The 22,221-nt window shown below is 42.0% G+C and overlaps 1 protein-coding gene across 2 annotated transcripts in view; it reads right to left on the reverse strand.

Annotated features, from left to right (window-relative positions):
• The window catches only part of SUSD3 (sushi domain containing 3), a 57,473-nt gene that overhangs the window by 11,785 nt on the left and 23,467 nt on the right, over positions 1 to 22,221 (reverse strand). For both annotated transcript variants that reach the window (XM_081936463.1, XM_081936462.1), the window contains exons 2-4: positions 12,774 to 12,962; positions 9,574 to 9,721; positions 6,459 to 6,623 (exon numbers count right to left, since the gene is read on the reverse strand). In XM_081936463.1, coding sequence (XP_081792589.1) covers positions 6,459 to 6,623; positions 9,574 to 9,721; positions 12,774 to 12,962 — 502 coding nt within the window. The remainder of the gene's footprint in view (positions 1 to 6,458; positions 6,624 to 9,573; positions 9,722 to 12,773; positions 12,963 to 22,221) is intronic.

Genomic DNA, 22,221 nt, shown 5'->3' on the forward strand with positions numbered 1-22,221 from the left:
TGTTTGGTGTGCATGTGAGCAAAGCGAGTGCGCATGCGCACACTTCTTTGCACGCCAAACCGGCAGTAATGCCGGCAGCAACCCACCCCTGCACTTTACACTTTCTGTCTTTGCTCTGGATAAAGTTTTAACATCACACCTTTAAGTCTCCTGCCCTTTCTACTATGGCAGGAGCCATTAACGCTGAATTCAAAAGCTACTGACTTATTTGCTTGCTGGCATGCCTCAGACTCATTACATTGAACTGCTCAACCTCCTTGGCACAAGGTCTTCTGGTGTGCTTAGTTTCTCCTTTGATTTCTCTGTTTTTTTCTGCCTATATAGCTGAACTCTGTGTGAGCTCCATTAGAGTCAATTGCTTCTAGAAATCATCTCTTCCCCGCCCTTCTCTGAACTCACTCTTTGTCCCTCTCTCTCCTTTAATTGAACGTACTTCATTCTTCATAGCTTAGTATTAACTACTTCGGATCTCTGTGTTAGCTTTTACACTGCTGATTGGAATGAATGAATGTTCAGTGATTAGCCTCCTTTGTTTTTTTAAAAAAATAAAGTGCATTGCTTCATTATTCATTATAACTTTATTCTTGGATTTTTGAACACTTCTGTTTGTTTCTGGCCTCCAGGGATCCCCTGTTCATTAAACATTTTTTTTTTGGCCAAAATCTAAAGATTCCTTAACATGTTGACATCTAAAGGTGGCCAAATCACATAGGGAGGGCAAGTACTTGAGAAAAAGAGTTTAAATTCATTTGGTGCAGCAATACTTAAAGAAGAAGGAGCATATGGGAGAATGAATCCATGCAGTAAGTTTATTTGGTTCTGAATAACAAATTTCTGTTCTGACCATCCAGGATTTCAATGGCAAAGCATTTAAACTATTGATATAGTTGCCCCCATGTTGAAAAAAAAAGGCATTGTTTTGCAGGATGCTGTAAGAACATCCAAGTAGCGGAAAAGAAACTTTCAGCCGTTTGTTAAAATAAATTAAGATAAATGTGAGGACTGCCTAATGTTCAAAGTTGACAGCTTCTTTCTTTTCAGGATAATAAAGGAAGGAATTGCCCTTGGTGGATAAAAGCTTGGCTCTGGTTTCCAGAGCATTTAGCTATTTGGCACATTGTCTTAGCTTAGAGAGGCATAACTATGTTAAAAAAAATAGCAATTGTTATGTGAGGACAAGAATCTAGGAAATAGGATGCAAAAATGACATCTAATTTATTGTCTTCCAATTGGATTTCTAACATTAGACATGATGGCCCTTTTTGAGATTGCTCTTACTCCAATCATTCCTATTTACTGCCACGCTGTTAACAGCAATTTATGCGTTGGAATCATTTGACTCTTATCTAATTCATTATACAATATCCCTTAAGTGACACACAAAACTGGCATCTCATCTGTCATCTTCAAGGTTCATTTTCCACACAATCCAGTGGACCAATGGCAATATATCATTTGATAATATAGAGAGTGCCATATACAGATCTTCCGTGTTACTGAAATAGATGTAGTAAAAAAAAATTGCATGTTGTTTGCTTTGGTTCATGGGACAAAGGTATCCTTAGGGCAGCTCATGAGACTAATCAATAAAACAAATCAAACTAATAATAATAATAATAATAATAATAATAATAATAATAATAATAATATTTAATGCTTCTAGACCGCCCCCTCTCCCGAAAGGGACTCGGGGCGGTGTACAGTTCATACAAAATATAACAAGATACAATAAAATTAAATATGTACAGTTGACAGTTGACATGGAGGAGGTTAAAATGCCGTTAAAAGAACTGTACAAAGCAGATATAAAATAAATTCAAACCCCTAAAAACAAATACAGTAATTAAAAAACCCCTAAAATAACCAGATATAATACGTTTGCCAGGAGGGACAGTTGAATTATGCCAGGCCTGCTAATCGGAACAGGTGAGTCTTCAGTTTTTGCCGGAAGGAGCGGAGGTCAGAAGTGGTTCTAATGTCGGGGGGGAGGTCATTCCAGAGGGTTGGGCCCATCACAGAGAAGGCCCTACTCCTCGGTGTCGCCCGCCGGCATTGTCCAGTGGACGGCACCAGGAGAAGCCCCTCCCTGTGTGAGCGTATTGGCCGCAGGGATGTATGTGGGAGGATGCGATCCCGCAAGTAACTAGGTCCCGTGCCATGGAGCGCTTTAAAGATGGTAATCAGCAACTTGAAACGCACCCGGAAAACCACAGGTAGCCAGTGCAGCTCGCGCAGGAGAGGTGTTACGTGGGAGTACCTCGTACTCCCCATCACAGCCCGCGCGGCTGCATTCTGAACTAACTGCAGTCTCCGGGCACGTCCCAAGGGCAGCCCCATGTAGAGAGCGTTGCAGTAATCCAGGAGGAACGTCACCAGCGCATGAGTGACCGTGCGTAGGGCATCCCGGTCCAGTAGGGGGCGCAATTGGCGCACCAGGCGAACCTGGTGGAACTCCCCCCTTGCCACGGCTGCCACATGGTCATCCATTGACAGCCGGGCATCAAGGAGGACGCCCAAATTGCGCGCCCGTTCCACAGGGGGCAATTGTTCGCCCCCTATGGCCAGCGATGGGATCAGCTGGCTGAACCGAGGTGCCGGTAGCCACAGCCACTCAGTCTTGGAGGGGTTGAGTTTAAGTCTGTTGTCCCCCATCCAGACCCCGACGGCCTCCAAACACCGGGACATCACTTCGACAGCCTCGTTGGGGTGGTTTGGAGTTGAAATATACAGCTGAGTATCATCAGCGTAGAGGTGATACTCAACCTCAAAACCACGGATGATCTCACCCAGCGGCTTCACATATGTGTTGAACAGGAGAGGCGAGAGGACCGACCCCTGTGGCACCCCACAAGTGAGTGGCCTCGGGGTTGACCTCTGTCCCCCTGTCAACACACATTGCCTCCGGTCGGAGAGGTAGGAGCCGAACCACCGCAAAACGGTACCTCCGACTCCCATCCCCTCCAACCGGCGCAATAGGATACCATGGTCGATGGTATCAAAAGCCGCCGAGAGGTCTAATAGGACCAGGATAGAGGAACAACCTCTATCTCTGGCCCTCCAGAGATCATCGACCAACGCGACCAAGGCTGTCTCTGTGCTGTGCCCAGGTCGGAAGCCGGACTGGCGTGAGTCTAGATACTCGGATTCGTCAAGGTGTCGTGGAAACTGCTGGGCCACCACATTCTCAACAACCTTCACTAGAAACGGAAGGTTGGAGACTGGACGATAGTTAGCTAGCTCCATTGGGTCGAGTGAAGGCCTCTTAAGTAAGGGCCTCACCACCGCCTCTTTCAAGGCGGTTGGTAAGGATCCCTCACCCAATGAGGCATTCACCAGGCCCAGAAGCCAGCCTCGTGTCACCTCCCAAGATGCCAGTACCAACCAGGAGGGACACGGGTCCATTAAACATGTGGTGGGTCGCAGCCGTCCACGCAACCTATCTAAATCCTCGGGGGCAACAGAATCAAACTCCTCCCAGGATGGTCTCACAAGACTCGCTGTTGGCGGCCCGTCTGGTCCACTGAGTGGGGCCCATCCTAAGCCTAAAGTTAAGATGGAGGGTTCTACCTTAATACCAGTTCCATTTCCTTTGTCATTCTTTTGTGTTTAGTCACATTCTTAGGCCCATCATAGCTTGGGGATTCCACTGATTACCCCTCTTCCTTTTTAATTGGTTAACTGGCCCAAGTTGGCTCAAAAAAGCAGCCCCCATGGTCGTGGGAGCATGACACCATCACTAAAACTTTGGGATTAAAGTAAGTAGGAAGCAGCTAGCCCAGAGGAATGGACATATGCTGCTCCTTTGATGTGATACACTTTGTTACTGTTGCTATCGTATGCCAGTCATTCATTGGAGACAGTAGCAATCATATGCCAAGCAAAGTGGTAAGTGATAGACACTCACCCAGCTTGCTCTTAATCTCTTATGACTGGTTGCAGTATCTTGCAGTCATATGGCTATGATTTGTGACTTTTTAACTATTTTCCAACAGGAAATGGCAATCCACCCCACCCCACCTATTGCATATGCATTTAATGACCACATGGTTTGCTTAATGACTTGTGATTCAATTAATGGTTATCATAAAAACAGTCAGAAAATCGAGTCAACCCACAACGGTGACCCACTTAACAACCATGAGGACTTAGGATCAAAATTCTGGGCTTTATTGCGGTTGTAAGTCAAGGGCAACCTGTATTTGGAAGATTAAAAAATATCAGTATCTCAGACCTTCTAGGAAGAACTGCCTAGAGTTACTGATAACAATAATTTTGCAAGGAATCACTTACCAGGCAAAAATGGAGAAAAATAAAGATATCGATTATTACTAAAGTGTATATATACAAGAGGTGGTATTCAGCCAGTTCTGACAGATTCTGGAGAACCGGTAGTGGAGATTTTGAGTAGTTCGGAGAACTGGCAAATAGGCTGGCCCCGCCCTGCTGCCTCCCAGCTTTCCAGCCTCCCAGCTGATCTTCTTTTGTTTCCCTGAACAGGAGAACGGAGCTGGAAAGCAGGTTAGTGGGTTGGGGAGGGAATGGGGATTTTGCATTATCCTTCCCCTGTCAGGCCCACTAAGCCACACCACACCACACCCACCAAGCCACGCCCACAGAACCGGTAGTAAAAAAAAAAGAATCCCACCACTGGTATATACTATACTAGAAATGTACATTATAACCCAGATAATAAAGGTAAGTGTAGAACAATAGTTTCTTTGCCCCTTGGGAAGGTCATACATTCAATCCCTGGCACCCTGAATTGATAGGCCAGATAGGAATAAGAAAGACCGGTGTTGCTGGTCAGCAGAGACAAGGCTGGGTTAGATGGACAAAGAGCTTGATATGGTCTAAAAAAAGGTTTCCTATGGAGCTAAAGTGGTATTAATGAGGCCATAAGGAGATTCCTTTGTCCTTCTACAAGGGCAATTTCTGGCCCAGTGGTTGGTAGACTGGAAACTGCAGCTGGAATAATTGAATGCTGGAAGTCCTCCAACTGATCCAGCACAAGGCAGCACTAACTAATGGGGTGCATAGGAGTGGCTTCTTAGGGAGACTCGGATAGCCACACAGCAGGAGCAGCAGATTATTATATTATCTGCTCTGACCTTTGCAAGTTACTGCAAGGCACAGCAGCCATTTTGCACTTAGCTTTCTTTCTATCACTAGCAGTAACAACGGCAGTGATACTTTCACAAATTAAGGGTGAAAGATGCCGCAGTAAGAACTTTTCCCATGATCAGAAACAAGATGGAGCAGCTAATGCAGCTCAGTTTTAAGCAGATTTCTCTTCCAAAGAAGAGACGAAATGGCATTAAGTAGTTAACAGACAAAATCCTTGCAAATTTTGTCCTGTTACATTTCCATTCCTATATGAGTGGTGTGTGTGTGGGGGGGGGGGATTTGCACCTGTGTTAGATTCTCTAAAAGGGAACGATCTTGGTGAAATAGTGAAAGTAGGTTTTAATTATCCAGCATAATTGCAGCAGTGAAGCAATTCCTTTATTTATATTTAGCATTTTTTATTTTAAAAAATGGAATCATTTTACCAATTGTGAGAACTTTTATTTAGCTAAGTAACAAATCCTATAAACAGCCTATGATTATTTCCAAAGGTAAATCATCGCATGAGTTCATTTAGGGTTAAACATATGCATTATATTTAATGCACAACTTGAAGTTTCACATCGTTTTAAAAGTATAATTAAAGATAAAGAAGATATAAGTTTTCTATACTATTACAGCATGATGGGAGGAGATACACACTCTTGGGAGTGTTAGTGAAAAACACTAAAGCTGATAATGTCAAATTGGACTATTTTCCCCTTATCACCCAAATAAATCTGATGAATTTGGTTCCTATTCTTGTTTGATGCCACAATGGTCATCTTTGGTATGCATGGAACAACTTCTTGGTCCATAATTACAAATCCTGCAGGAGAATTAACCATCAATTGGCTGTTACACAGACAAATAAAGAGGCTGAATATTTTCTACGTCAGCTGTTCTCCATTTCTTCCATTCCTGGAAGGATGAAATTAAATGTGGGAGATAAACTAACATGCCATGCACTGAGCCTAATATGCAGCTTGATTCTTGATCTGCGGAATGACTAAAGATGCAGTGTAACTTTTATAGCTTATGTAGCATTATCATAAATAAAACTGCACAGTATAACTACAGCGGTGCATTTTAAATTAGAGGAAGGAATGCAGAGAAGGCCTGGAGGAGCAACTCTGAGAATGATCTAGAGGTTTATTTTACAATATGGTTTCTGTGTAGAAAACAGAACATTCAACAGAGCTTTGAATGACAGAGTCATTTTAGGCACTCTGCAAGATGGAGCTGTACACAAAAATGACAAAGAGTACTGAGTGGTTGGTGATAAGTAGATTGCCCAGTCATGTGTAAAAACTGCTCGGGAAAAGCAGCACAATATCAATTGGTCTCTTCCTTACCTGCAGAAGCCTTGGTTGTCATACACCACATTACTACCAGCATCAGACTCTGCCTGGATTTTAATATTTTTGTTGTTGTTGTTATTCCTGCCTTTCAAACCAAAGTAAGATGTTTGCATGTTTTCTAGCTCTTCACTTCTGAGCTGGTACCAGAACTGCATATCCCTGTTAAAAAGAGGCACTGTTATCATCCGTAGAAGATCACAGCAAATGTGTACTGTGCAAATGTGACTAATGTCAAACCTCTGAAATAGCAGATCACATCAAGTCTCTATCAGGACTGTCATCCTGCTACACCAGCCATACTTCGCCAGATGCCAGTCTGCCATAAGCAATGAGGGGAGGGACACGCAGGGAGGTAAAAGGGGAGGTTGGGATGAAGGGAATCAGAACTACTCTTCATATGGTCCAGTGGGAGTTGCTGGCCGTTCCAAGGTCATGGAAAAGTGAGATCATCCACCCCCGCCCCCAAGCCAGGGACAGTTGCCAAAACAATTTGTTTGAATGTAATTGGATAGTTTAAGATAACCAAGGGGGTGGGGTGGGGATGAAGGGAAGAGTTAACCAAATGCTTTGAGCACGTAATTTCAGATCCGGCTTTGCTACTTTGTAACCATTTGTCTTTAGTAAAGTGCATTTTCTTTAACAATGGATTCGAGAGTCTTTCTTTTCTAACTGACCAGGTTGAGACAGCTGACAGTCTCTGAAATTCACATGCCTATCATGAATCCCTCCCCCATTATCGTCTCTCTTTTATATGATGTTGGCCTTATGCAATATAACTTAAATAAGCTAAAATTGTGATGGCAATACTGGCAATGCTTTTCTCCAATTTAGTGGAAGGGTCCCTTTTCATCTTTATTGCAAATGCAAAATTGTGCCTGTTGCCCCTGATTCCATCTTTGTATACAATCATCTAAATTCTGAATAATGACAGTACAATATGTGTGAATTATATATATGTGGATTCTCTCCACACAAGAGAGAATCAAATTTCTCCAAATATACGGATAAGGTATCAAGATGGTATCAAGTTGGAGTGCTTGGTTGGAAGAATCTTTGGGTTTGAAATGAATATACAGGATGAATGTTGAAGGGAAATGAACTTAAAGCAAAGGTGAGAGTGAATCAGGAAGATCGGGGAGAATTTTGGACTGTAAATGAATGCAAATGACCAATGGGTATGGTAAGGAAAAAAATAGAAAATTAAATAGAGAACAGGAGCTGGTTGCCCAACTGGCACTAGTGCCAATTTGACCTTCAGCTGGAGCAATAACAGTGAGAAGGGAATGTAGATAAATATGATGGCCATTAAAGGACAATGGCTATAAAACAGTATGGTACCTTTATTCTGTTGTGGAAGTTGAACCAAAGGACTGGGATTTATGTATGAATGGAATTGTGAGACCGATTGGGTTTACGGGAGGAAAAGATTCAAGCCAGAGAAAATTTTTAGCCGGTTCGCACTGGTTCACCCGAACCAGTGGCAGAAATTTTGCCCAGTTCAGCGAACTGGTAGTGATGGGTGGCTGGCCACACCCCTGAACCGGTCCCCCTGTTGCCAGTTGCTCAGCCCACTTGAACTTACAAGGCAATGGGATGCGCATGTGTGAAGAAGACGGCAGCCGCTTTTTCACTGAACAGAGGATTTTTCAGCGGCCTGCAGCCAGCTGCCAACTTCTTTGAGAGCTGGTATGCAATGAGGCAGTGGCTGGGAGGCTTCTTTGCCAGCCAGCCGCTTCCCAGCAGTGGCGGCTGGCTGACGGATACCAAAAACTCTGGTCAGCTTGCTTTTCAGACTGGACCAGCCGCCGTGGAAGGTAAGCAACCAAAGAGGTGGTGGTGGGGGAGGAAGTGGGGAAATGGGGGCAACTAGCGAAGGGAGGGCGGGGGTAGATAGGGAAAAATCCTAAACATTTTCCTACCTTTTCCTGTGAGCATGGCTAGGTGGGGGGGATATGTGACTGAATGGGCATGGGCATGAGTGACGTCATGTTGGCCCACCTACTCAGTCACAGCCCCCCCCCTTAGCCATGCCCACCAAACTGGTAGCAAAAATGTTTGAATCTCACCACTGATTCAAGAGGCATGCATATGTACTTAAATTAACAATTAAGTAAACCTTCATCTCCCTTGGCATATTATTGTGAGCCCCTATGGCTAAAGGTTTGTTTCTTTGCCATGTCAGAAATCTGAGGAAGCCATTTTAGGAAATTCCACAGAGACAGCCAAACACCTCACAGATCCTGACAAATTAATTGACTTGTAAAAGCTGCCATACTGGCAGTCAGTAGAACAAAAAGTTATTGTGAACTTGGTCTCTCAAATTATACTGGCCCAGAACTCTCCTGAAACAGTTTAATCTTGAATCAGATTAACAAAATTTGAAAAAAAAAGTATTTCTGCCAAAAGGTCAGTAAACATGGGTGATGATAGGACCTTATCATAGTTGGAGAACATATTCATATGTATGTAATGTAATGTAATGTAATGTAATGTAATGTAATGTATGTATGTATGTATGTATGTATGTATGTATGTATGTAATGTAATGTAATGTAATGTAATGTAATATAATGTAACATATTGGGCACATTCTAGGGTTGCCCAACTCCAGAACAACTCTGAGTGGCTGACAAATAAAAAATGGGAGAAAAGTTACAGTATGAAGACAGTTGCCCAAAAGGAAGATAATTTCATTCTCTAGATTTGAAGGAGGAAAGGCATAAATGGTGACTCTACCCTAATGCCACTTTAATGGCTTAATGCCAATGCTTAAGTGTTGCACTGGGGCTGAGAAATCTAGATTTAAGCCCTTGCTTGAACAGACCTTACTAGATTATTCAGGCTGGTCCCTTCTCTCAGCCAAGACTCTACCTCATAGACTTACTAGTGTGAAGTTAAACTAAGAGCAAAGTAACACCAAAAAGTATTTCTACAAATTCTATTTAAAAATTGCAGATGCGGTCATATGGAACATGCACACAGATGAGAATCTTCCTGCTTGTATTTGCAGCCAGGAGCAGGAAATGAGCATTTACTAAGAGAGAAGCAGAAGTAGAGCAACAGCTCTGTCTTACAGCCACTTCGGTAAACAGCCTAAACCCAGATTCACCTTTGAGCCCTTCTTCTTTCACTTTTCTTAATACAGTTGATAAGACAACAGGTGACAAAAGCCATCGACATCAGGAGAATAATGGCACAGCTCACAATGGAAGAAATCACAGCAACTTTAAATCCAAAGGTTTCATACTTGGAGATGGCTGGAATAAAGCAAACACAGTCAGAGGAGGACATCTGCATCTCGATATAACCTTCATACCCCTGCAATTAAATGCACCAACAGTAGGAGTGCTCTGACTTAGCTCCTATCTGGAAACATTTCAAAGCCAACTATTTAAAAGCCCCTTATTTATCAGTGAGCAATGAAATCCTCATGAGGAACTTTGCACAGCAATTACCGTACTCCAACACAACTCAGACAAAAACAAAAGGGGGAGTAGTAACTTCAAAGCATCACTTCGGGATATCCCTGGGGACAAGAGGACCTTGTAACTATGATTGCTGCCCTTGTCACCACTATTTAAACTATTGTAATGTGTGTTATATGGGGCTGCTCGTCTGGAAGCTTCAGCTGGTATCAAATGTTGTGGCCTGGATGTTCGCCAGCTGTCATCACTGTATTTAGTTTGGCGTGCAATTTAAAGGGCTGGTTTTAATCTACAAAGCCTTGGTGCTCCCCCCTCTCCCTGAAATCAGCCTTAACACTGTGCTTGTGTCAAGAGAAGCAGCTGATTTCCCATTTGCAGGTCATGGAAGCTGATCCTTGATGACACTGTATAAAATAACAGAGTTGGAAGGGACCTTGGAGGTCTTCTAGTCCAATCCCCTGCTTTGGCAGGAAACCCAATACCATTTCAGACAAATGCTAATCTAGCTGTTTCTCATAGCAGCACCTAAAACTTGAGGTTAGACCAGTCCCAAGCCTCACTGCTTTGTGGAAGAAACTTAAACTCTTCTAGAGAGATTTTGGCTTGTGCTGCTTAGAATATTGACTTTTTTGTGCGGTCACTGTTGAATTTTTATCTTTTTGCACTGTATTTTTATTGTATTTGTATGCCACTGCAACCTGTTCTAACACACACCAGCAAACATGGACACTAACCTCATAATCAATACAAAAGCTACAAAGAGCACAAAGAGCCATGGAAAGATACATGCTCAGCATCACAAGACAAGACAGAAAAACCTGCACATGGATAAGAGAACAAACAAAAATATACGATGCCATCAGAAGAGTAAAAGAATTGAAATGGAAATGGGCTGGTCACATAGCAAGAAGAACTGATGGGAGGTGGACTATGGCAGTCACAGAACGGATCCCACTTGATAAAAAGCATCCACAAAAGAGACCTAAAAGAAGGTGGAGTGACGACATCAGCTAGTATTGCAGGCCCAACTGGCAAAGGAAAACTTATTGCTTGGAAACATGCAGAAGAGGCCTTCATCCTGCAGTGGATAGACAATGGTTGGAATGGTAATGATGAAGCCATCGGTAGGATAGAAATCAAATGCATAGATACAGTAAGGTTGGAGTGCATAATCGGTATTATAGGGCTAGAGGTAAGATATGGTATGACTGAGCCCTGCTATTAAGGCCCAATGTACCAGTAGAGAGTCCACTGCCAATATCTCAAGTCACTTGGTCATGTGGTTTTCTCCATGCTTCCATTGCTAATTTGCCCTCACTGGTAAGAGAGGGATGGAAGGAGGAAGGAACCGCAGATACTTTGCTTTCTCTTCAGAGGATTGCTTCAAAAGATGGTACTGAAACTCCAGCTTTGGTGAGAGCAAAGCAGTCAGAACATCCGACGTCACTAGTCCGCCAGTTGTATGACTACCAGTGAGGTCCTGAACTAAACCGCAAACGCTGGTTTTAATATTTTAAGCCTTAAAACTGATTGGGGTCAAGTTCACCTTCATCCCTGTTTCCATTTTCAGGAATGGAAATCCTTCTTACCTTCTTTTCTTTGACAGCAGTTAAGCCAATTAATGCAAGTGGGACCACACTCCACTCATTCATTCCCATTCATTTCTGTAAAAGCTCTAAACTTCCATTTGTTTTTTCCCAAGACTTTTCCTAAATGGGATTCTATTGTTCTGTTCTGGTTTCAACTCCACACAAGGTTCAATTTTGATACTGTGGCAGAATGTTTGTGGGCTTTATTAATATTTTTATTATGCTCTTTATAGCATTTTGATTTTATTATTATAAGATGCCTTGAGAAGGCTCTTGTCCTTTAGGATAGCTTAGAAATATTCTAAACATATTTAATATATATTGTTAACACAACTTTTTCTCTCTAGAATAGTCAAATGAACTGGAAACCACAGATAGAAAGGCAGAAGAAAATTTCAACATGGTTGTTTATCATCCTATTAAAATCACACAAAAATGGCATAGTTGAAGAACTTATTTTAATGCACTTGATTAACTGGGATTAACTGGGTTATGTTAAAGGAAAAGCAGAAAAAGCTATAGTAGCATTTGGAAGACCAACATACTTCTTAAGACATTAACTTTCATAGAGTTAAGTCCAGCCCACTGACTGAATGGCCTACAATCCACCAAAACCAATGAGAAACATAGTAGTTTTTAAATTGTTGTGTGATTTTTGTGGTTTTTATGATGCAGACGCCCACTTTCCAGGAAACTTACAGGAACACAGGCTTACACGCAATTTTAGAAATGCTGCAGTCTGACTTGCTTTGCTAGCGTGAATCTATAATCGCTTTTCTGTTTTGCAATTATAAATAATAGCCTAACTGTGTGTGTGTGTGCATGTATGCATGTGTTGTGTGTATATATATATATATACACACACACACACACAAAGCTGTACTCCTTTTCATCAACACATTTAGAATTTAAAACTGAACATTTATCTGAGCTGGAATGTTTTGAGCAAATATATGTCTCTCAGATATTAATTAATTAATTAATTAAATATCAAGCAAGACTTAAAGAAACAGAAATGAAATAAATGAAAGAGTAACGTTATTTTTAATTAAATTTCATCTTTTTTAAAAAAAAAAAGCCCGTGGCATTTCTAATCAGTATCAAGTCTTTCTTTGATAATAGTCAGCAATCTCTGAAAATGAATAGAATTGCAAAGTCTAAAATCTGCTCTTCTGTCTCGCAACTGTTATCATCAATTTTTACAGTAGTATAGATCACCTACATGTTAGAGAGAGACTCTGAAGCTTATATAAATCATTTAGCAGGGAGAGGAAAATGGGGAAAAAAACACTTACGTATACATGAAGGAGTGTCAGCTGTCCATTGTGTAGCATTTTCTTTCCAAATGCATGTGACAACTCCGTGACCAATCAGCTGATACTCTTCAGAACAATGAAATGTAATTACAGAGCCAATAGTGGTACCATTTCCGTAGATTATCTGTGATGAGCCAAGATGAGGAGGAAATATCTGGCTGCACTGTCCTAGGAATTCAAAAGGGAAGAATAAAAGCAGTTGTTTTATTTTTATCACCATGTATTTTGGACAGAAACGTATTTAGCATGAATGCATCTGAATATCATCATGAGATTAAAAACAATTGCGATGAAATGAGTAAGCATCTGGTATAGAACTGTGGGAAAGAGTTATGCTAAGAACTGAAAAGAATGGATTTAATGATAAATTGTGCACCGAAAGCACTCTGAATTTGTGACATTCTTCAAGATGAAACAAAAAATATATATCTAGAAATGCAAAAAAGCAAAATAAGGCAAAATGGCTGTTTGCTAATAGTGAAAATGGAGAAGGGTGGAAAATAAAAAGGCAGAACACATAGAAGAACATTTACCCAACAAAATGCTGATATCTAGAGATAAGCAAAAGGAAACAAGAAATCACTCAGTGTATGTCTAAATAAGTAAAGAATTGGAAGATAACAATTAGATGGGAGATATAGGTAGATGTATTTTTTTAATTACAGAAATAGAAGAAAACAAGATGAGTATAATAAAAGGCAACGGAATCAAACCTGTACTGATGAAAGAAAATATAATCAGAATTGAGATGGTGAGAACTGTATAAAGCAACAAGAATCCAAATCCGTTTCAGGTATTCCTTGCCTTATGACCACAACTGAGCCCCAAATTTCCATTATCAAGCAAGACAGTTGTTAAGTGCATTTTGCCCCATTTTACAACTTTTCTTGCCACAGTTGCTAAGTGAATCACTGCAGTTGTTAAGTTAGTAACATGGTTGTTAAGTAAGTGTGGCTTCCATATGGTGCAAAGTCGCAAAAGGTGATCACATGACCTTGGGACACTGCATCCATACAGGCCAGTTGCCCAAGGGTCCAATTTTGATCATGTCACCATGGGGACAACAGTCATAAGTGTGAAAAATGGTTGTAAGTCACTTTTTCCAGTGCGGTTGTAATTATGAACGGTCATTAAACAAATGGTGGTAAATCGAGGATTACCTGCATATACATAAATGTTTCACCATAGAACTAGAGCCAGGCATTAAGTTAAAGGACCCTAGAAGCTGCAGAAGTCAATGGAATAGCAGTGGAACCTTTAAGTCTTCCGAAATAATGCAATTAAAGTGCTGTTATGTGTTTTGTGAGCAGATATGAAAAGCACAACAGTAGCCAACAGACTAGAAAATATCAATTGATACTGTAATTTACCAAAAAAGATAACATTGGCAAATAATGCTAATACTACTGAACAACTACGGTATGTTTATCTCGCATCCTTGCAAGAGAATGCTCAAGACTTTGCAATTCAACTTTCAACCATACCCAGAGAGAATTTCCTAGTGTACAAGCTGAATTCAGAAGAGGTAGAGGCACCTTGGATTACCTGTACCTCCCTAACATATTGACTGGCAACTGCCCAGACTTTGTTAAAATACGGGTGGCTATATAAATTTAAGTAACTAAATAAGTTGAATAGTGCAAAAGAAGGGGAATTCCCAAAGTACATTTATTTTTAAAACATAAAACCAAAATAAAACCCAGTAACTTAATCATCCCGCTCCAGAAATCCTCACTCTACCCTAGTACCTCGGTAAAAAGCAAAGTCTTGATGGTCTTTTGAAAGCTGTAAGAGTGCCTCCTGAATCACACAATATACACACACTTATATGCACAATATGCAGAACATATTGTGAGAAAAGCTGAATTTGCAGAAATAGAAATGTTTCTGGGAAAAGCACCAATAATCTCAGAGATGTTAATTACTCACTATAATGGCTAGAAGGGAGAGAAAAAATTAAGGAATTGCATATTAAAGATGAAAGAATAGAATACCAAAGTTGGTCTGCTACTCATTAAAAGACACAACTATGTGACTTAGAGGTTCCGCTGCTATTTTACCAACTCCTGCAGCTTTTTAGGTAGAATGTAGCCTGAAATTATGGGAGGGAAGGGTTGTTTTCTGGGGGCAAAGAGAAAGTGGAAACGGAATGCCTGGTAGGTAGGAAGAGGGTGAGAGCGAACCCTCTCTAGCAATTCACAGAGAATCTCTAATAGTTACTCAGATAGTTCCAGGGGTGGTATTCACTTACCTTCCCTACCAGTTCGCAAATGTGAGTGCGCGTGCACAGCCTTCCACGCATGTGCTTTTGAGCTGGGGTGAGTGGGCGGGGCCACCCGCGATTTCCGCTACTGGTTCAGGTGAACGGGTCCGAACTGGTAGAATACCACCTCTGAACCGTTCCCTTAGTTCCCTCTTCGGCTTTGACTGGATGGTAGAATATTTCCAATCCCAATCATTCAGTCAGAGCTGAATTTAATTTAAGTATGGATTGTTATAATTTAGTTTAAGTATGGCTTCTCTTTCATTAAAAAAATATTACAAGTGACTTCACTGTCCATTATCCTGCCGGGACATTAGAAGTCAATCATGGCAACTGAAAGGAGAAAGACCAAATATTAGATCCAATGACAAAAGTCATACCATCAAGAGAAAATATGCCTACCACAGGGGTGTCCAAACTTGAGAACTTTAAGACTTGTGGACTTCAACTCCCAGAATTCCCCAGCCAGCCATGCTGGCTGGGGAATTCTGGGAATTGAAGTCCACAAGTCTTAAAGTTCTCAAGTTTGGACACCCCTGGCCTACTATACAGTTGCAAAATCCTGCAGTTTAAAGTCTTCCTAGCACTATGGTATTTCTCTTTGGTTTAGTATTTATTTGAATAGTATTTTTTCCTAGAACCATCTAGATCAAGTTTTAATGTCTGTGGCTCAACCCTCTTCGGCAGAGGTGGGCGGCACATGAATTAATAACGAAAAATGTGCATGTGCGCCATCTATGCATGTGCCCGGCCTTCTGGGCATGCGCTTCACTCACACGTGTGCCTTGTGCGCATGGCTAAATAGGACAGCATAGTGCCAGGGCGGGTGCCACCCATAGGTCGCAACTACTGGTTTGCTCAAACTGGTCCGAACCGGCAGTAGCTCACCACTGCTCTTCGGTCTTAGTGGTGTTCAGGTTTCCAATTGAGGCAATAATACCTTCCCCACCAGAATCATAAAAATGAAAGATGGCTGTGGGAAACTCATTTCACTGGTAGATGGAGATGCAACAAGTGCTCCATTATGCCTGACTTATTTTGAGGCTTAAAGAAGTCACCATATTCTTCTTTTTATTTTAATTTGAAAAGAAGGCTTATCATCACTAACATTGATGAGAGTTGAGAGAATGCACACCACCACCCTGGACTTTAGGACAGGGCACCTAAAGTCAAGATACAATTAAAAATGTCCTTCCATGACCTGTTTCCTGCCAGAAAAGTTATTCAACCTCGGTATGTAAAAAGACCGCAGAGACATAACTTGCTCTGTGGTACCGACAATGACTGCACTGTTGGCAAAAGTGGCAGCAATTAGTTTAATTGGAGGCCTGCAGGATGTTGTCCACCAAATTATTGTCTCTCCTGTAACAGAAAAGGACAGTTTGTATGACTGTGCTAAAAACAACACAATCAACTAATTTCTGTGAAACAAACTTGTATATACTTTGATGCAATCAGATTCTATAATCAATGAAGATCATAGCATACAATAATTAGGGGAGAATATTCAAGAGTGCACATAAAAGTTTGCTTTTGCAAATTTGCTCATATGGTTTCCTTCTTCAGTTATTGATGAGTGTCTTCTTGGGTACACACTATTAGCCAGGGATATGATAAGAAGCAAGACTGCCAGGCAGCACTGCTCAAAGCAAAATAAAGAATGGCAGGGGGTAGGATAGAAAGAAAAGATAGACAGAATTGTCACAGCCAGGCTGTTACAAATTGTTCAGGCAGATGAGCTGCAAAGAGCCTTGGCTTTCAAGGACCAGAACTGCTATTAGATCACACATGGCTCCAACCTTCTCAAAGCTTCAACTTTCTCAGCAGATTTCATCCATACCTACTTCCTTCTTGGTCCTTTCCCTTTCCAAAGCCCAACCTCATTTTCTGCAATTTCCCCATTCAAATGATTAAATTACTCAGCTGAGCAGGACTCACTTTATGATGGGATGTAATTGTCCTAGATCACTGATGTCTAACCTTTTTGGCACCAAGTGCTGAACGTGGAGCATGCACATGCATGCATGCATGGGCCAGAGTGCCGGAACCCGGAAAAGAGCAGCTGGTCAGTGCGCATGCACGCAGAGGGCAGCTGCTCTTCTGGGTTCTGTGATACTCATGTGCGCCGGACAGCTGGTCTGGTGTCCATGTGCACTGGCCAGCTGCTCTCTTCCGGGTTCCGGTGTGTGCATGCACCGGAACCCAGAAGACCAGCTGCCCATTATGTGCATGCCGCTGGGCCAGCTATCCAGTATGCATGCGTGTGAGCGGACCCAGAAGAGCAATTGGCAACAGCGCGCATGCCCACAGAGGGAGCTCTGCGTGCCACCTGTGGCACGTGTGACATAGGTTTGCCATTACGGTTCTAGACTCTAACAGCAAAAAATAAAACCCTCAGATATGATCTATCTGATTAGCTGCTCATTGGAGTTAAAGAAAGGAAGGATTCAGAAATAATGCTGAGAAATACTATAAGGTTTCTTTTAAAACTAGAAAAATGCAGGGTATATTCTTTAAGAATTATTCTTCTCAATCAAAGAGAGATACTGAGCTCTCTCCATGTTGAGAACAGTTTAACAGATCAGAGGAAAGGACTCCACTCTGAAGCCTGAAACACGGACCCTGTCTAGCCCATGAGACTCAGTGAAGCCATCTGTATTTCAACTGGATTTGGTTTCCTTCTTCTGCCTTCAAGTCTTAGAACAGAGGGCTCTCAGGCAGGCTTCCTGGGAAGGAATTTCTTCCCTCTCCATAAAACAATATTCTAACCACTTTCCCACTTAGGACGAAGAAACAAAACCAACACCATAAAAGGAATGGGTTTCACTTTATAAAAGTGAAGCTACTGAAGCTAGAGCTACAATCTGAAGCAAATTAGGAAGTTCTAAATGCAACTGAATAGAATAGGGATGACACAAGGGTGAAATCCAGCAGATTTTGACAGGTTCTGGAGAACCGGTAGTGGAAATTTTGAGTAGTTCGGAGAACCGGCAAATGCCACCTCTGGCTGGCCTCAGAGTGGGATGGGAATATCCTTCCCCTGCCATGCTTACCAAGCCACCCCCACCAAGCCACCCCCATAGAACCGGTACTAAAAAAAATTGGATTTCATTACTGGGATGACATATGTAAATGCAAGGTAAGGCAAGGCACGACTTGAATAAATAAGCACATGTAACCACTATGATCTGTTTTTAATGTGGTGAATGTAGAAAATTCTGTTTCTCAATAATTTCTTAAATGCGGATGCATACTTAATCCACATAAGGCTGGCTGAAGACATTTTCTGCCTGAGATACTGGACAAAATGTTACCACTTCTCCTAATTTCTGTTTACAAAAACTGAGCATCTTCTGATTTCTACTTCAGGACTAAGGACAGGCCAAGCATTTCCTGAAACTTAAGGTAACGTGCGAGCTTATGGACTGGCATTCCCAAAGCTACTTCAGAGGCTGGCACGCAATCCGAGCGCAATCTGCTCAGATCAGCGCAATCTGCGCTGATCTGAGGCTGGCACGCAAGCCTCAGATCAGCGCAGCCGCGGTCCCCTTCATGTTGACTGAGGAAGGAGGGGAATGGGACCGTGTGTGCAGGGGAAGGGACCACGGCTCGTGCTGATCTGAGGCCGGCGCTGAGGAGTCTCCTGCACACATGGTCCCATTCCCTTTGCAAGGATCCTGGACTCGCCCGATGCAAAAAATGCCTAGGTAACATCATCAGTGCTAGAAGGGAGGGGAGAGGAGGAGAAAGGAGAAGTTTCTCTTCTCAGAAATGTCTTCTCAGTGGAGCTGTGGCAGCCTGCCTGTCCCTTTCTGACATTTCTGAGAAGAGAAACTTCTCCGGTCAGGCTGCGCCCGTGCGATCGGAGCAACTACGCGGTTTGATGACGTCACCAGCCTCACCAGCCATAAACCTCACCCCAAGTCACTGAAACAAAGAATATGTTAATATTTCTCCCCATGCTGGTTTATCTGTTTGTTTGGTTTTATTTGTATGTCACATATATTATTTTTACAAATAACCGAAGGCGATAAACATATCCAGCACACCTTCCTCCTCCTATTTTCTCCACAACAACAACTCTGTGAGTTGGTCTGGCAGAGAGTTGGCCTGGCCCAAAATCACCCCACTGTCTTTCATGGATAAGGTGGGACTTGAACTCACAGTCTCCCATTTTCCAGCCTGGTGATTTAACCAATGGACAAAATCTCTCATTTTCTGAACTTGTTTGCTCCTCGAGGGATCAAAGCAAGATAAGGGGGGGGGGGGACAGCTGAACTGTCAGAAGCTACCATTTGAGGTTCTAGGATAGTCCACCTCTCCTTATGGCTCTATTTCTCTCAAGGGGAAACACATATTGTTTTCCAACACATATTGAAAGAAGCTATATTTCTTATTATCACTTTGCACTTCCACTACAAGGTATGAACCATCTTGTCGCTCGAAATACAACCATGTGTATGTATGTATAAACATAGTATACTGTCCATGGGTGGGCTTCAAAAATTTTAGCAAGAGGTTCTCTACCAGGTTGCTGGGTGGGTGTGGCTATGGTGGCCATGGCCTAATTGGCCTCCTGCATCATGGGGGGGGCGTTTTTGCCCTCCCTGGGCTCCGGAGTCTTTCCTCGAGCCTCCCCAGGCTCCAGAGGCCCTATGGAGGCTAGAAACAGGTCCATTTCCGGCCTTACCGAACTTCTGGTAAGCCCGCTTTTTGCCTTCCCTGAGTCTCCGCGTGTGCATCCACCTGCATCCAAAACGGGCCCCTTGGGGCCTCCTGGGAGAGGCAGGGCTGGGTGGGCGGGGGCCATTTAGGGGTTCTCCAAACTGCACAAAATCTTAGCTATGGGTTCTCCCGAACCCCTGCGAATCCCCAACAGCCCACCCTGATACGGTACATATACAGTATAAATAAAACAAAATAATTAAACAATGGATGGAAACAGCAATTAAATTTGAAAGCAGCAAACTCCAGAAAGAAGTGCCCAGGGCAGGCCAAAACATACCTTGGGGATCGGAACAACTTAAAAAACTAACAGGACAGCAGAACAGGGAAATGTAAGAGGCCCAAGAAAATAAGAAGCCTCATTTGATGCCACCAAAATAACAAATTAGGCTTAAGGGGTTTCCCCAGGGAGATTAATCCATAGTGGCGATGAGGGAATACCCTTGAAAAAGCACAGTCATTTGTAATTAATTAACAAGGGATGTATGGAAAGAGGTCCTGCTTCAGAGACAATGGCTTTGAGGTCTGAAGCACTTTATTGCTTAAAACAGAACTTTACATTAGGCCTAGAACCTGAGAGAAGATAATTCAGTCTTACAATAATATGATCAAATGTCCAGCTTGATTCAAATCAACTCAGTTCAAACCTTTATTGTCAGAGTATATGTGTACAATGAGATTGGCTGAGCCTCCTTTCGTGCGCCCCCCCCCCAACACAATACAACTCACAGTGAAAGACAAAAAAAGTCCCTAGCCCAGTGAATTCTACTAACAAGCACCCAGTCCTATTGCACCATGTGAACTTATTGTACGTCGCGCCGGCCCTGCAAGTCAATCGTACTATGTTGTTGTAGAGTTATTTGTCATTCAGTAGCATTCACTAGCTTCGTTAGTTGAATAAAGAGCATTACTTGCCACAGAGCCTGATTCCCAAATAACCACAAGGAATTCATACAAGGGATAGGCAACAGGGTCTTTCATTTCACTTGTCATGCACCAAACTTTGTTTAATTTGCTTTGTTTAAAAAGATATTGTTTTAATTAACTATCTGTATTGATCTGCATTGTGTTAAACATAATACCCCATTTGTCTATTATGTTTTGCCTAGGATAACAAATTTATGAAAGATTTCGACAAGCGAGGGGAGATTCAGAGAAGCATGTGATGATGAGGAGCTAGTTAGGCCTTAAAACAAGTTAGGCATTAAAACAAGAAGTAACTGGGAATGTTTAGCTAAAGAAATTGAGGGGGGGGAGTAGTGATAACCCTCTTTAAATTCCTGAAAGTGTATCACACAAAACCAAGTGAAGATCTGTACTCGCTCATTGAACAGTGCAGGATATAGAATAATACTTTTCCAATTGTAAAAGCAATTCAACAGTGGACTCTATTATCAAATGAGGTGGTGAACTCCTTTCAATGGATGCGTTTAGGAAGAGCTGATACGTCAACTTTAATTTGGTTTTCTGCACTTAGCAGGCATGTTGATTCAATGACCTACAAATTCTCTTCCAAGTTTGTGATTCTGTCGTTCTGTAAAATAAAAGGAACTGAAACCATGCTCTGGCACTTATTTACAACTTACAGCCTGGGAATCTAAAAGAGTTGTGGTTTCTAGAAGAAGTCAACTAATGAAAGTCAGTGTGACTCCTAAAATAATCACAATCTTTTTCAGGCTATTTTAAAGAAATTGGCTTATTTGAAATAGACAGCAGAGCAGGGCTGTATGGTTCTCACGCTAGGCTCAAATGCTTCCTCTGAATCATTTTGAAAGCATTTCCAGCATTCAGGTTTTGTCACAGGTTCTGCTCTCTGGCAAGACCATGAACAGTCTGTACCATTTCCACAAGGCACTTAACCACTAAGAAGATCCTCCTAAAATTCAGGATATTCCCCCTTTAACAAGCCCATCCTGAAGGGAGGGAAGGAGAGGGAAGCATCTGGCTTTGCACACTTGCAACTTCTTAACTGTTTAAAAAAGTTCCTCAGCTCCATGGTCTGACTCCTGGAGAGATTTGCACTCTGCCTTACAATCAAAGTACAGAAAATTTTTGCAAACGTTTTTATTGTACCTTTATCTTATTTTCTAACTACAATAGGAGATTTGTTCCAGTGGCTACATTTTCTCATTTATTTCAATGCCAGATTTGATTAAATAAACCATTGCTCTCCCTCATAGATCTGTAAATTATTGAGTCCTCTCAATATTTTGAGAATTTGCCAGATTAAAAAAAATTACAGCTTCTTCAAAGATAGCAATGAAAGCCTTATATCAGCACATTCAGCCCTGCAAACAGTGATTCCTAACGCCTCAGATAAATAAAGAGGCAATCTAATTAAAAGAAACTAAAGGTGTTGTATCATTCCACTTTGACTGTTATTTTCTAGTTAAAAATAGGCAGTAATGGAAATTGCCAGAATAAGCACAGCATTTGCAA

The sequence above is a fragment of the Natrix helvetica genome, assembly GCF_964273705.1.
Source record: "Natrix helvetica genome assembly, chromosome: 1".
NCBI lineage: Eukaryota > Metazoa > Chordata > Lepidosauria > Squamata > Natricidae > Natrix > Natrix helvetica.